This window comes from Felis catus, chromosome A3, assembly GCF_018350175.1.
Source record: "Felis catus isolate Fca126 chromosome A3, F.catus_Fca126_mat1.0, whole genome shotgun sequence".
In the NCBI taxonomy this organism is placed as follows: domain Eukaryota; kingdom Metazoa; phylum Chordata; class Mammalia; order Carnivora; family Felidae; genus Felis; species Felis catus.
Window position 1 is genome coordinate 100,061,090 of NC_058370.1, and position 13,444 is coordinate 100,074,533.

Consider the following 13,444-nt stretch of genomic DNA (forward strand, 5'->3'; position numbering starts at 1 on the left):
GCACTAAGAAAAACCTCCCAAGATCTTACCTGTCTAGCATTGCTTTTTTTGGTTGATGCAGTGGACAAAATCTGTATGTCCTTACTATGTAGCAGCTACTCAACTGCCAGTAACATTTAAAAACTGTCCAAGATTAAGGACGTAAAAGGGACAGTAATGTTTAGTCTTGAAAATTTAAACCCCTTTTCATCTTTCCAGTGTAGGGGGAAAAAGTTTATTATGCCTGAAGTGTTAATCCCTTTATTATAAACAGGTGTTAAAGGCTGCAAGTTACATGTTCAGTACATGACACAGCAAAATTTGAGCAGTGGTGAGGGGCCAGCTTCTAATCATTTTATGAGCTAGAATAAGTGAGCTACAGTGAAAAATTGAGCACAATTACAGTGATGATGTTATTACAAGTTTCTAAGACCCTTATTCTAAACTTGTGGCAGTTTGTAGGGGTTCACAACAGAGCTTGAACCATCCCTTTTTAACCAGGAGCTAAAAGTAGAGACCAGAGCCACTTGGCACAGGTTTACACCAGCATGTATGCAATCATGTGGTTCATCTTTACTGTTGATCTGAAAATGTGAAACCCAAAAGAATGCTTGATTACACCTATCTAGAGGCTTAAATATAACTATATTGGCAGGGGGGCAAGGTTAAGTCCTGGTATCGTTTAAAGTTTCAAAAAGCTCTTAGATGCCAGTGCACTGCTGGCCAAATAAGGGGGCTAGGGATGCACTGGATGCCTATAGGCTAGTCGGATAGTACTAGAGAAATTAAGGTTAGGTTCACTATTTGCTTCTGCCTAACAGGGGAAAAAATTATTTAAAAAAAAAAGTGAAGGTGAAGAAATAGTGACCAGCCCAGGGAGAAGAGTAGAAGCAAAGGTAAAATGGAGTGATGGTGATTATAAATGGTTGAAGATCAAAGCATGAATATGGTATGGGAGGAAAGCTCAATGTGCAGGTTAAAAAGAAATCTGTACTGGACTTTATACAATTTAAAGGAACAACTTGGTCCAGGACAGGTGCTGAGAGGAGAAATAGAACACTGAGGCCTAGCAAAAAGGACATGGATAGTCCATTTCCATAACAGCTGCACAAGACCTGATTTCTAGTGAAATCTGAATCCAGATTTACTCAGTTGAATAGCTTTTCTTAGTATTAAGATGACCACCTGTCCTCTCCATCCCATCCCAACATTTTCATTGGGAAGAAGAGGTGATGCACTAACAGGTTTGGGACAGTAGCATCCTTGCCTATATTACAACTACCACGGAGTCCCTTCCCCAAATACCAGTCATGTAATGGGCAGGGCGTGGGGGGACTGCAGGGGAAGAGATGGCTGAACTTAAAAGGACATAGTGCCGAGGTATATTGTGTCACAGATCTGCAAAACTATTGAAAACCAGTGTTTCCCCCACACTTATCAAGTGACCAAGATACCTCATGGCACAGTTCTTGCTAGCTAACCCACACAATGCCTTGTAAGAATGAGGTCCCACTTGACTTCAGTGGGATGCCCTTATTCAGGCCCAACTTGCACAACTGTATCTGCTCAGGTCTGTCTCCAACTAGATTAGAACGCAGAGGTAGTAGAAATGAATAGATTCAAGAGGCAGAACTGCTGCAACTTGAAATTTAAGAAATGTGAGAAAAAAGGAAGAATCAAGGCTGAGGACTCGGGTGGCTTGGTCAAAAAATGCCATTCACTAATGAGAAGGAGGCCTGAGTTGGGGATGAATAGAAGTTGTTAGAGTTTGAAAGCTTTGTGGGATATCCAGATGGAGCTAGTTAGATACATAGGTCTAGGGCGCAGGAGGGAAATTTAAGCAGCATCACTGGAAACCACTGGAGAGGACATTATCATCCCAAGTGTGTACAGTGAGAAGGCAGCTGCCTAGGAAAGACCCCCTGAGACCACTGTCCAAGGAAGTAGGGTGGGGTGGGGTGGGGTGAGGCATGGGAAGCGAAGCCTGAAAACACAGATGTAATCCTTTATCAAAGTTACTGGGACTGCCAATATACTGCCATGACCGTCTTTACTGCAAGACCATGAGCACCCAGAGCAGGGGCCTTTTTTCTTCCTTTTTCTCTATGCATTCTTACTTTCTAGCCCAATGCCAGGCTTTTGAGTTTTCAAGGAATTGAGGTGCCTCCTGAGTCCCCCTGTACATTGAAGCCTACAAAATAACGGCAAACATGCCTTAATCCCTCACCAAGTTTGGTTAATTCTCTTTACATCACTTTGTGCTCACGAAAGGGTAGAAGGATGCTAAAATTTAATTTTGAGAGAATGCTAAAGCTTATTTTGAGAGAGCTAGTACCAATCATCTAAATTTCCTTATTTCACTTGGTCCTACCTATTCTCATAGCTGCTACTGAAAAACTCACTGGCTATAATAGGAACAATAAAGGAACCACAACAGTAGGGAAGAAAAAATTACTCTGTGCATTTAGAACTTGATCACCATCCTAATCTTACCTGTAATTAACAAGTTTTAGGCTAACACTATTTCATGATTCTTGTCCGTGAGTCTGCAAATTACAAGAGGCAGGGTACATCTCTTATGAGGGTTGTCTTTGAAATTATATGATCTCTGAGCCTTACTTTCTCCAACTGTAAAATAGGGGGCTAATGGCCACTAAGGGTTAAATGAAATAATGAAGGCATATAACAAGTACTTGAGAATAGTTTGGCATTATTGTTATCATGGCACATAAATCTCTTTCCCCAAGGAGCTGGTCACTTTAAACCTGACTCTTAGCCCTTTATCCTAGAATGGCTGTCCTAGCCCCTCAACCTTGAATTGATGAATTTTATCCTTGCTTTACTTTCTTGGCTCCTCTAAGATATCCTCTCTGAATTTAAAAGAACTATGAATAAAGAAGAAAAATATATAAAATATCAATTTCTTCACATTTCCAATGCATAGGTTGATGGTCCTATGACTGGCTGCTCCCACATCTGTACCCAACATCTGCCCCCCCTCAGAACTCTGAGTGCACAGGGTCAGAATTTGGCTCAGGGAGATCAGAATTCGAAGAATCTGTGTTTGAATGACTTGACTCTCCAACTGGCTCAAAGGGTCGCAAGTTTGCATAAGTCACCTCTTGGGCCAGCTGCTCCAGGGAAGGGCGGCCTAATACCAGATTTCGAAGTGAGATACAAGTCATCAGGAAGCTGAAAAAGAAGAAAAAGGCCAGCCAGTCCAAACTTCTGTTTCTACATAGGGATTCCTGCTGAACCCCTCATGGCCACCTGGTCCTACCTTCTTTCACTCAGGCATAAATGAAAATCTCCCCCCAGTGACCCACCCATCCCAGCTGGAAGGGCACACCACTCCTTATATGGTCCAGTAAAGGATTCTAGAGTGAGGTGGGAATAACCCACAGGGAGGCTGGCGGTGAGCTGAGGCAGAACAAGACAGCAGGCCATCAGACACAGATCATGTAGTCTTCCATTACATCAGGGGGAAAAGAATGGAGAGGAAAAAGTATTTAGCACTAGACTGTCCTTTCTTGGGATTGTCCCTCCCGTTACCTTCACCAGAGAAAAGTTACCCAACTTGCAAACATCTGACGGCAATGACCAGTACTGTTGTCAGTATAACTCACCTGCGGCGAAAGATATAGAGCTTCCGTAGCAAGAAGCGGAAGAGCCGCTCATGGAAAGGGGTATTTCTCCGGCGTTCAAGCTCTTGGAGCCGTCGCTGGCGTCTAAGAAAAGTCTGAACCAGAGGTGTTGGCTCAGGGCCCCCTTTTACTTCCCCTTCCAGCAGAGGTTGCAGTTCTGGAGGTAGAGGCCCCATTTCTGCCCAGAAGATGGCAAAAAGAGGAATCACTGAGGTCATTCTCTCTTTTAGAACGCTCCTTTCACCAGCCAGAAACTTCAAGTTCATTCTTTAGTGGCTAGATCCTCATTCACAACCCTGACTTATAACCAGATGCTTTCTTAGCTCAACTCTTCATATACTCACCAGTTCCATTCTCCACCTTCTCCTTTAATTCTTGCAGATATGCCAGGTCTTGCTCCAGTGCAAGCTCCGTAGTGTTGACATAGATGTACATGTAGCAGGAAGGACTGGGTGACATTGTATATACCTTATGGTACTCACCAGCAGGCAACTGACAAGGGAAAAGAAATGGACATACCTCACTCTCTAACCTTTCCCAGGCAGCCTATGGGCTTCCTACATTCCCCACCCCAACCCGACCCCCTTCCCCCCTACCTAGAAGTCTTTCTTTTCATTGTATTTTGGAGTCCGAAGGAACTGGCTTCTAGAATCCTGGATGAGGCTGTTCACAGCCCTGGTGACCCTTGATTTTTGAGCTCCCACTTTGGAGTCTATAGTAAATCAACTCCACTCATCTAAACTTTTCTGCCATTGTTAATTCCAGAAAAATACCTGCATTTTTTCTCCCTCCTGAAGAGTCTGATTCTTTTGTTCTGCCACCAGCTCCACAATCACCTCCCCCTGCAGCAGCTGAATGCTAGTGTTGCCCAGGTCTTCACTCACAAAATTCTCCAGGTGCAGCCCTGCCAGGGGCAACAAAGTTCCCCAGCTTACCCCATGGAAGATGAAATAATTCCCTTTACCACTACCACCCTTCAGGTCGCAAGAACATTCCTCCCATCAGGAATGCCCCTCCCCTCTCCATCACAGGCAATGTCGCTGGCCAAGGAAACTACAGGGAAAAACAGCAAAGGTTCTTTGCTTTCCTCCATACCAGGGAAATCTGCAATGAAAACCACCTCAGTGTGGTTGTCCAGGCTGCTCTTGATTTCCTGTAACTTGGTCCTCCAGGGAGACAGGTCCATCAACAGTGGCTGCAGCCAAGATGTACGCTGGAATGGGGACCAGGCGGCCTGCACGATGTCCACACGAGGGTCAAAAATCCTTAGGAAAGAAAACCATGTTCTAAAGAGACCACAGCACCTACCCACCAGAATTTCTGGTTCTGTTCCCTTCATCACTGCTCCCAGATAGAGGGAACAGGGTTTCCAAATAGAAGAAATGGCTTATGTCAGCATATTATTGCCAGTCTGGGGCAGAGAGAGAAGGAGAAAGAGATTCTGGAGCATTGGGAAGAATGGGGGTTAGTGGCCACCTGAGGAGAATTGTGTTAACAGCATCTTAGGGGGAAAAAAAAAAAAAAAAAAAAAAAAAAAAAGTCAGTTACCTTTTCTGCTGGTTGATGGTGCCCCCTGCTGGAAGCAATCAGCTATGCCCACAACCAAGTCAACAGGGACATGCACCAGAGGACAGACAGCCTTTCAAGCAAGACAACACTGGGGAGCATGGGCTGTTCATCTTGGCAAAAGGAGTGGGACTTCACTTTTCCCCTTCTCTGTTCCCTGTGCCCACCTCTGCTGGAAGCGGTCATTGATGGAGACCCAAATATCAAAGTAGATCTGGGGCTCAGTGACATTGTACTTGGGAAGCAGTTGGCTCAGGCAAGTAGCATATTGCTTCAGCATGTCTGCATGATCCTTCCATCGCCGGCTCTGTGTGAATACCTGCCCCAAACCCCCACATTAGTCCCACCTCATCATTATCAACCTCCTAGATGGGTCATGCACTGTCAATGGCACTAAGAGAGTCCTGTCTGGTGCCTGTTTTGACCAGGAAAAAAAAAACCCTGAACTCGTCTCTGGGGAAGAATTGTTTATTGCTGGGCTTGATATACTTACCTTTCCTAAATCTAATTTCAATTCAAAGGAAGTGAATGACACTGCCCTATTTGAACTCACACAAAAGAAGAGTCGACCTGGCTCCTGAGAGGACAGAGTGGGCAGAGTGGACCCAAATTTGTTTTATTTTATAATTATATTTAGGACCAAATCAGACCCCAATGCTCAAGGGAGCTCTGAAGAACAGTAAGTTGTCAGCATCAGACATCTCACCCCAGGGTTAAGGTAGCCCAGCTCGCCAGTGCGGCCGTCACGGTAGGTGATCTTCACGTGCTGGTGGGAGCGCGAGTGTACCATCATGTCCCAGGAATAGCCATACAGCCCATTTGTCCAGTTGTTATAGCCCTGAAAAAGCAGGACAGAGGCAATCAGCCCAACAGTTCTCCTAACCCCATTCTCAACCGACACGGCCCCATACTTCCCTAACGTTGTGACCTCTGCCACTTCCCAACCTAACCCCCAGCCCACACATACCTGGGTGAGGAAATGAGAATAGGGCAGGAAGAGCTGCTCCAGGAGGTAGAGCAGGGTGAAGGCGGCACCGAGCTGATGGCGCAGCCCTGGCTTCTGGCCACCTTTGGCTCGGCTCCTCTTATACACGCAGGACACACTGGGCTGAGGGGCAGCCTTGAGGGGCAGCAGTTCTTGCAGCCTTTCAGGGAAGTGAGATACTAGCTTCCGGGGCCACTCAGGGGAGCAGAAGAGAGGGCTGCTGGCGAGCATGACATAGGGGAACATACCTAGGAAGGCAGGGAGAAAATAAGCGTTTCAGGAGTTTGGTTGCAGGGAACATGGGTAATGAATGCCCTCCACTCCCCTACTTCAGGAAGCCTCTCCCAGGTATTCTACTTGTGACGAAAGAAGTTCTTAACTAGAGGATTCTTACTTCCCCGAGATTCCTTCCTACACAACACGCTAGTTGAGCCCAGAGGCCCCAGTCCTCTCTTCCTGTTTACTGCCATTTTCCAGTGACTACATCTGGCTCAGTTTAACTCCAGTTCCCGTCACCATCTCCCACTCCCAGACAATGTCTCCGGCCAGTCCCTCCCCGCAAACCTGTGGCTTCCCATCTCCTACCAGACCACAGGTACTGACCGATGCTGAAAAGCTGGGAATTCATGCAGTGGAAGTAGGACACGAAGAGAAGGCCAATGGACCTCGAGGCATCAAAGAAGAGCAGGAAACCGGCTGAGAGGTCGAGCAGCAGTCCACACCAGTGCACCACTAGCAGACTAGTCATCTCCTCGGACAATACCAGTCTGTAGAGACCAGGAACAAAGGTCAGGCACCAGCCCACTGGAGAACCCAGCATTCACAGCAAACTCCACCCTGTCCTTGCCAAAGGATGTACCATAGCAGGTGGGTAGAACTCTGCACAAAGACACCCTATGGGAGTTTCCAACCCCTTTTCATTTCCACGCACTTTAGCGGTTCAATTTTTTTCCACATGCCCTATGTAATAAGTAAGGGCAGACTCCACAGAGCAAATTTGATTGAGAAGTGAGTGTACTTTGGGGAGTAGGTGTTTTTTTTTAACGTTTATTTTTATTATTTTTAAAAAAGAAATTTTTTTTAATATTTATTCATTTCTGAGAGGTGGAGAGAGACACAGCATGAGTAGGGGAGGGGCAGAGAGAGAGGCAGACACAGAATCCAAGGCTGGCTCCAGGCTCTGAGCTGTCAGCACAGAGCTTGATGCAGGGCTCAAACTCACAGACTGAGATCATGACCTGAGCTGAAGTCAGATGCTTAACCGACTGAGCCACCCAGATGCCCCTAATGTTTATTTTTGAGACACACACACACACACACACACACACACACATACACACACAGTATGAGTGGGGAAGGAGCAGAGAGGGAGACAGAATCCAAAGTAGGGTAAGCTGTCAGCACAGAGCCGGATACAGGGCTCGAACCTACGAACCGTGAGATCATGACTTGAGCCAAAGTCTGAATCTTAACTGACTGAACCACCCAGGAGCCCCGGGAGTAGATTCTTCATGGAGTTTATAAATGAGAAGAAACTGGGGTACCTGGGTGGCTCAGCTGGTTAAGAGTCCGACTTGGGCTCAGGTCATGATCTTGTGGTTCATGGGTTCCAGCCCTACATGGGGCTGAGTGCAGAGCCTGCTTCTGATTCTGTCTCCCTCTCTCTGCCCCTCCTCCCCAGCTCATTCTCTCTGTCAGAAAATAAACATTTAAGAAGGAAGAAAGGAAGGAAGGAAGGAAGGAAGGAAGGGAGGGAGGAAGGAAGGAAGGAGGGAAGGGAGGAATTTTAAAAGGTGAATGCCTGACAGGGGCACCTGGGTGGCTCAGTGGATTAAAGCATCCGACTCTTGATTTCATCTCAGGTCACGATCCCACGGTTCATGAGTTCGAGCCCTGTGTCAGGTTCCACACTGAACGTGCAGAGCCTGTTTGGGATTTTTCTCTCTCTCCTTCTCTCTCTGCCCTTCCTGTGCAAGCGCTCACTCTTTCTCAAAATAAATAAACATACTTAAAAAAATAAAAAAATAAAAAGTGAATGCCTAACATAATAAAGTCAAACTTTTGGAACTGGGAAAGAACAGGGAAAAAGAAAGAATAAAGTAAAAGAGGCAAGGAAAAACAGAAGGAAAGGAGAATTCAAGAGAGGCAAACCTCCATTTTCTAAAGAGCAACAATGATTTGTCAGGGCAGGGTCGCTGACTGTCCATCTATGTACACTGGCTGAGGAGTCCCGGCGAGAGGCCGGGGCGGCAACACAAGGCACCACCTATGGCGGCTGCAGGGAGCACGGACTCATTCACCAACTCACTTCATTCTGACTTTCGTCTTTTAGTTTGTTCCCTTTGTTCTTGCCCAGGGACAGGTAGGCCTAGATCTTTCGGTATCACTGACTCTGCCTTCTGCTGAATAGGAAGATGAGTGGCCAGAGGAAAGCATGTGGCAAATTCAGGCAAAGCAGGGAGGGCAGTTGTTACCATAAGCCTGGGGGAGGTGAGTCACCTGCTGTGTACCTGTGCCTCCACGAAAACTCTGCCCTGACTGCCACTCACTTGAAGGGACTGAAGAGCCAGTGCCGGGACAGGTACTCCATGGAATAGCCTTCAACCCAGTCTGCGTCCAGCTTTTTCACACCCGCAATGAAGTACACAATGAAGATCTGCAAACACAAAATGCAAAACGAACGTTCAAACAAAAAAAAGAACCCCGTTTTCTACAGACTACTGGCAATAACACAAGTTCTGATCTGAGTTCAGGGCCTAAGGAAGATTAGATTCACTCAACTGGGATAGTCACTCATCCAACAAGTATTTATTGACATTCTACCAACGCCAGGCACAGTATTAGGTACCAAAGAAAGTCATGAAGCATATATCTCTCATAAGGATGTCAATCTAGCAGGGATAAAGCTCTATTCTTTCCATGACAAGGTAAGAGAACCCAGAGACTAGGGGACTGGGAACAACAGAAGAGGCGGCCTAGCTTTCCAGCAAAAGGAATCCAAGGAGGCAGAGAACAGTGGGGTCTGGCAGCAGGATGCCCACACTGACAGTGGGTATCAAAGATCACCTCCCTCTTTCCTCAAATCCTGTACCTGGCCCCGCAGCACAGCATAGTTCCAAAGGGGCACGTGGGCATTCCGCTTACGGGCATTCAGCAGGCCGTCCACAGACCTACACGAAGAGAAGCAAGCAGTAAGGAGAGCTTCTTAGTCCAGCACATTTCCACCTTTCTTTTTAAATGTAATAACCTCTCTATCCCAGGAAGTCTTCCCATATCCTCTTAGGTTCTCCGGGCTATTCTAAAGGTCTTTTAGAATTACATGAGCAAATTTAACAGTGACTAGGTCATGACAGAAATGTTACTAGTGAGTGATAATGACAAAGAGTTCAGTGTTTACCATTAGTTAGTAAATTAGTTTGTCCTAATGGAACAAATCAGGGAAGGGACCATAGTGCTAGAATATGACTGAATTTGAAAAAGAATGAATTTGAGAAGAACGGTTGAAAAGCTAAAGGTATATGTAAACATATACTGCATTGAAAAAAAAAATTCCAAAATCCAAGACAAACTGACATTTCATAGACCTAGATGCCAGGATGTAGTGCTGGAGGGTACCTGCTAACAGCTACCTTGGGAGAGATACCCAAGACACTAAGACTAGATGTATTCTAGCGAGGCAGCAGCAAAAAGGTTTTCAAGAACACAATGAATGAGCACAGAAGTTGGGGAAGGGGCAGTTTACACTTGTGGTCAAGAGCACTGCAGTCTGTAGTTAAGGAGACCTGGATTCTCACTTGTGCCTCTTAGCCTGGTGGGTGACCTTAGGCCAATCCTTCCCTATGCCTTAGTTTCCTCATTTATAAATAGAACAGCACTATAGACCTCATGGCATTGTAATGAGGAAAAATTTAAAGTATTTAGTATAGTGTCTGGCCATGTGCAAAGCTTTCAGTAAAGGATAGGTATTTTTTCAAATTGTGTAAAAATTATAAAAATGAATCTTTTCAGGAGTATTCTGTCAAAACTGTCTTAATTTTATATGATCAGAGCTGGCTATTTTGAATGAATTTAAAGATTTACCAAAGGGGCATCTGTATGTTATATTAATAAATGAAAGTTAATTAATGACTGATAAATCAGTAACACACTCAACATTTGAGATTTTTTTTCCCTATACCCATCTTACTGACATTTCATATTTGCATATTTGCTTTCACTTAATGGGGAGGATCCCTAGAGATCATCCGCCCTGCCACCCTGTCTCCAAATCCCTTCACCACCTCCCATGAAAGATGGTCGCCTAAGCCGGAGGTGGGGGAGGGTTACCTCCTCCCAGGACAGCACTGCTGAGCGGCCCTGATGGGCCCTCTCCTTCTGATATGACTCTGCCTCACAGCAACCGCTACTCTTGGCTCTAACTCTGCCCCCCTGGGCTCACACAGAGAAAGTCTGCTCCCTCTTCCACATGACCACCCTTGAGGTATCTGAAAACATCTATGTCTGGCTTTAGTCTTCTCTTCTTCTAAGAGGATTACAGGAAATGGATAGATCAAGGCACCTGGGGAGATACGGAAAGAGTGGAGGGTTGGGAATGGAGCCATTTTCCTTTTTGTCATCCCAAGTGCCCCAACTCACTGATCCTTCCCCCTCCCGAATTCATCCGAATCAAAATGTGACCCTGTAACCACACTTTGCAAAGCACGGTTGAAAATATGCTTGCTGGGGCAAATTCTAGGACCTCACTGGGCCCCTATCACCAGTAACCATCCTGACCCAGCCAACCCTTCCCCCTTTCCCCTAGACTCATACCAGTAGTGGTTCGCATCCATGAATGTCAGCTGAAAGGCCAACAAACCATACAGATAGGAGTGGTTGTTCCATGACGTCTTGTCCAGGAGAAACACATACCAGTATGGCAGCAGGAATAACACACAGCTTATCCGGTAGCACAGGCCCAGCATCATGCCCAGTGCCCCTGGGATTTGTGGGGGAGAGGATTAAGAGGTCAGAGGGTCACCACAGGCCCAGCTCCCCTGGGACAGGCTGTGGGTGGGATCAAGAAAAGTCATAGGACATCTTATCATCGGGTAAAACTAAATGAAAATTAAATGTTACTCTAATATTTTAAAAAGACTTATGGGATCACAGCTCAGACGACACACAGGTCAGCAAGATGAAATTATGAATCACAGCAGAAGTGAAATAATGAACCCAAGACTTTGGTCATTCACCAGCATGCTTTGTATTTCTTTGTTTTGGGTAGGCCAGGTAATACTCCCATCTCTCCCACACTTTCCCTCACCCAGAAACATGATGGTATAGACAAGATACATCCAGTCAAGTGGTAGTGGCTGCAGGGCATCCAGCAAGGGGAAGCGGCACACCTCCAGCCCATCCAGGTATCTTCGGTCTAGGGAGCTGAGCCCCCGTTCCTGGGGAATGTCCAACACCATCATCAGCCCTGAGAAGGTAGTCAAGGAGGGGCCGTTAGGCTTCAGCAAAGGAAGAGGTGGAATACACTGGAATACAGTGGAATGCACCCAGCTCCAGGGTCAGACTTCTTACCTAACCCTGGCTCTGCCACTCACTCATTCCCTCAACTATAATTACTGAGTGCCTACTCTGTGCTAGGCATTATGCCGGTTATGTGATCTCAGACGGCCACCGCACCTCACTGAGCTAATTCTTCATTCCCTATTTGAGAAAGGGGCTCATCTTTTACAGGGTTACAAAGAAGATTAAATGAGAAGTGTACAAAACACTATAAATACTGTTTAGGTTTTGATAACTTAAAGTCTGTCCTACGAGGCATAGAAAGTGTTCTAGGGTGGTGCTTCTCAAACTTTTTCACTTCCTAGCACACCCAGAATATAGTACTTGGCTTACACACTAGAGCAAACAAAAGCAGCTACTCAGGTCAGGAGGACAGTTCCAGTTTAGGCAGGGTTTCTCAACCTCGGGACAATCACATTTTAGTCTGGTTAATTATTTGCTGGGAGGGGCTCTCCTGTGCACCATTAGGTCACAGCATCCCTGGCTCCTAAGTACACACCGGTCCGTGGCCAACTACTTCCTCTTCCCCCAAGTTGTGACAAATAAAAATGTCTCCTGGACAGCAAAACTGCCACCAGTTGAGAACCACTGGGCTAAGGGGATGGATATCTCAGCACATCTGTAACCCGTTCCAAGCATCCTTGTGTGGCCTATGAGTTAGGAAACTCTGGATTCAGGATTCACAGCCAAAATGTCTGCCCTGTCACCTAGCCATTTCTCTGAGGTCTAGTCCTCACTATAGTTACTGGGCAACTTCATGCCACAAGCAAAATGGGTCTCTGTTCCTCTGCCTCTGTATTTCCTATGACCTCAGATCAAAGGATTTCTGGCCTCCAAACCCTAATCAGAGGAGACAAAGCTGGATTTGATCCTAAACTCCACAAAGATCTCTTCCAGGATATCAGTATCTTCAGCTCTAAGGAAAAGGGAGGCAAATCACTAAGTAACCAAGAAATGCACAAAGGAGGATTGTTATTCTCTCACCCAGCACCACACTGGCCCCTCCCAGAAACCAGACTTACCAAAGAGAAAACGGAAGACCGCCAGGCTGGCAGGATCCGTTGGTCGGTTCAGCAGGGTCACCAGCCTCCCCCAGCTGGAAACATCTGTCCACTCAAAACCCAAGAGTTTCGCCATTCCGCTGCCCTGACTGGGCCCCGAAGTCCGTCCAGCCTTGTCTTTCTGTACTTTATCTGCAAACAACAGAGAAAGCGTGTGTGCAGGTGTGGGGATGGAAGTGCTTTAAAATCGACTTCTCCCCAAATCACAGAAATCACAGCCCCAACAGCCCCAGGGTTTCTGCCTACCAGGTCATCCTACAGATTCCTAAGTACTCCAACACCCTTGCAGTGCAACCCCTCCTCTGGATCTTCCAATGCCCCAGAACCTCTCGCGCCCTGAGTGTCATCATCAGCTCAAATCCTCGGACTGCAGTCTCTCTCTACAAGCTCCTTCCGAACAGAGGCCCCCTTCCCGGGGACCCACAGGGCAGTGCTACCGCCCCCGCCCCCGCCCCTCTGACACCAGCGTCCCTCTCTCTCTCTCTGTGCCGCAGGGGAGGACTCTGAGCCTACGTGAGTCTGACGGGGCCCTCGCGGACCGGGCAGACACCGCCATGGCTCCAAGGAGGTAACACCGACACAGACGCGGCGCGGGAGCAAGGCGCGTCCGACGGATCACTTCCCTGAGCCCCGCCTCCCCGACACATCAGCACGCG

At 46.8% G+C, this 13,444-nt stretch overlaps 1 protein-coding gene across 4 annotated transcripts; it reads right to left on the minus strand.

Moving 5' to 3' along the window:
* Window positions 1-224: 224 nt before the first annotated feature.
* Window positions 225-13,442, minus strand: GGCX (gamma-glutamyl carboxylase). Of its 4 annotated transcripts, none has more exons than XM_011281186.4 (15): window positions 13,302-13,442; window positions 12,750-12,920; window positions 11,477-11,635; window positions 10,984-11,149; window positions 9,266-9,344; window positions 8,724-8,830; window positions 6,778-6,941; window positions 6,157-6,422; window positions 5,896-6,027; window positions 5,357-5,508; window positions 4,719-4,888; window positions 4,397-4,527; window positions 3,968-4,115; window positions 3,606-3,801; window positions 225-3,171 (listed from the first exon to the last, which is right to left on the minus strand). In XM_011281186.4, the coding sequence occupies exons 1-15, from the start codon at window positions 13,342-13,344 to the stop codon at window positions 2,979-2,981; spliced, it is 2,277 nt and encodes a 758-aa protein (XP_011279488.1). In that variant the 5' UTR covers window positions 13,345-13,442; the 3' UTR covers window positions 225-2,978. The 4 variants fall into 4 exon arrangements, with proteins under 4 accessions (XP_011279488.1, XP_023107598.1, XP_011279489.2 ...); XM_023251830.2 differs by lacking the exon at window positions 13,302-13,442 and adding an exon at window positions 13,035-13,175; XM_011281187.4 differs by lacking the exons at window positions 11,477-11,635; window positions 12,750-12,920; window positions 13,302-13,442 and adding an exon at window positions 10,501-10,732 and having other exon boundaries at window positions 10,984-11,143.
* Between the last annotated feature and the right edge of the window lie 2 nt (window positions 13,443-13,444).

Coding starts and splice junctions, on each gene's coding strand:
- GGCX (XM_011281186.4), bottom strand. CDS start 13,344: ATGGCGGTGTCTGCCCGGTCCGCGAGGGCCCCGTCAGACTCAC. Junction 11,636..12,749: donor GGTCTTCCGTTTTCTCTTTG/GTAAGTCTGGTT, acceptor CTACCTTCTCAG/GGCTGATGATGGTGTTGGAC. Junction 3,172..3,605: donor CTCTATATCTTTCGCCGCAG/GTGAGTTATACT, acceptor CTTCTTTTTCAG/CTTCCTGATGACTTGTATCT.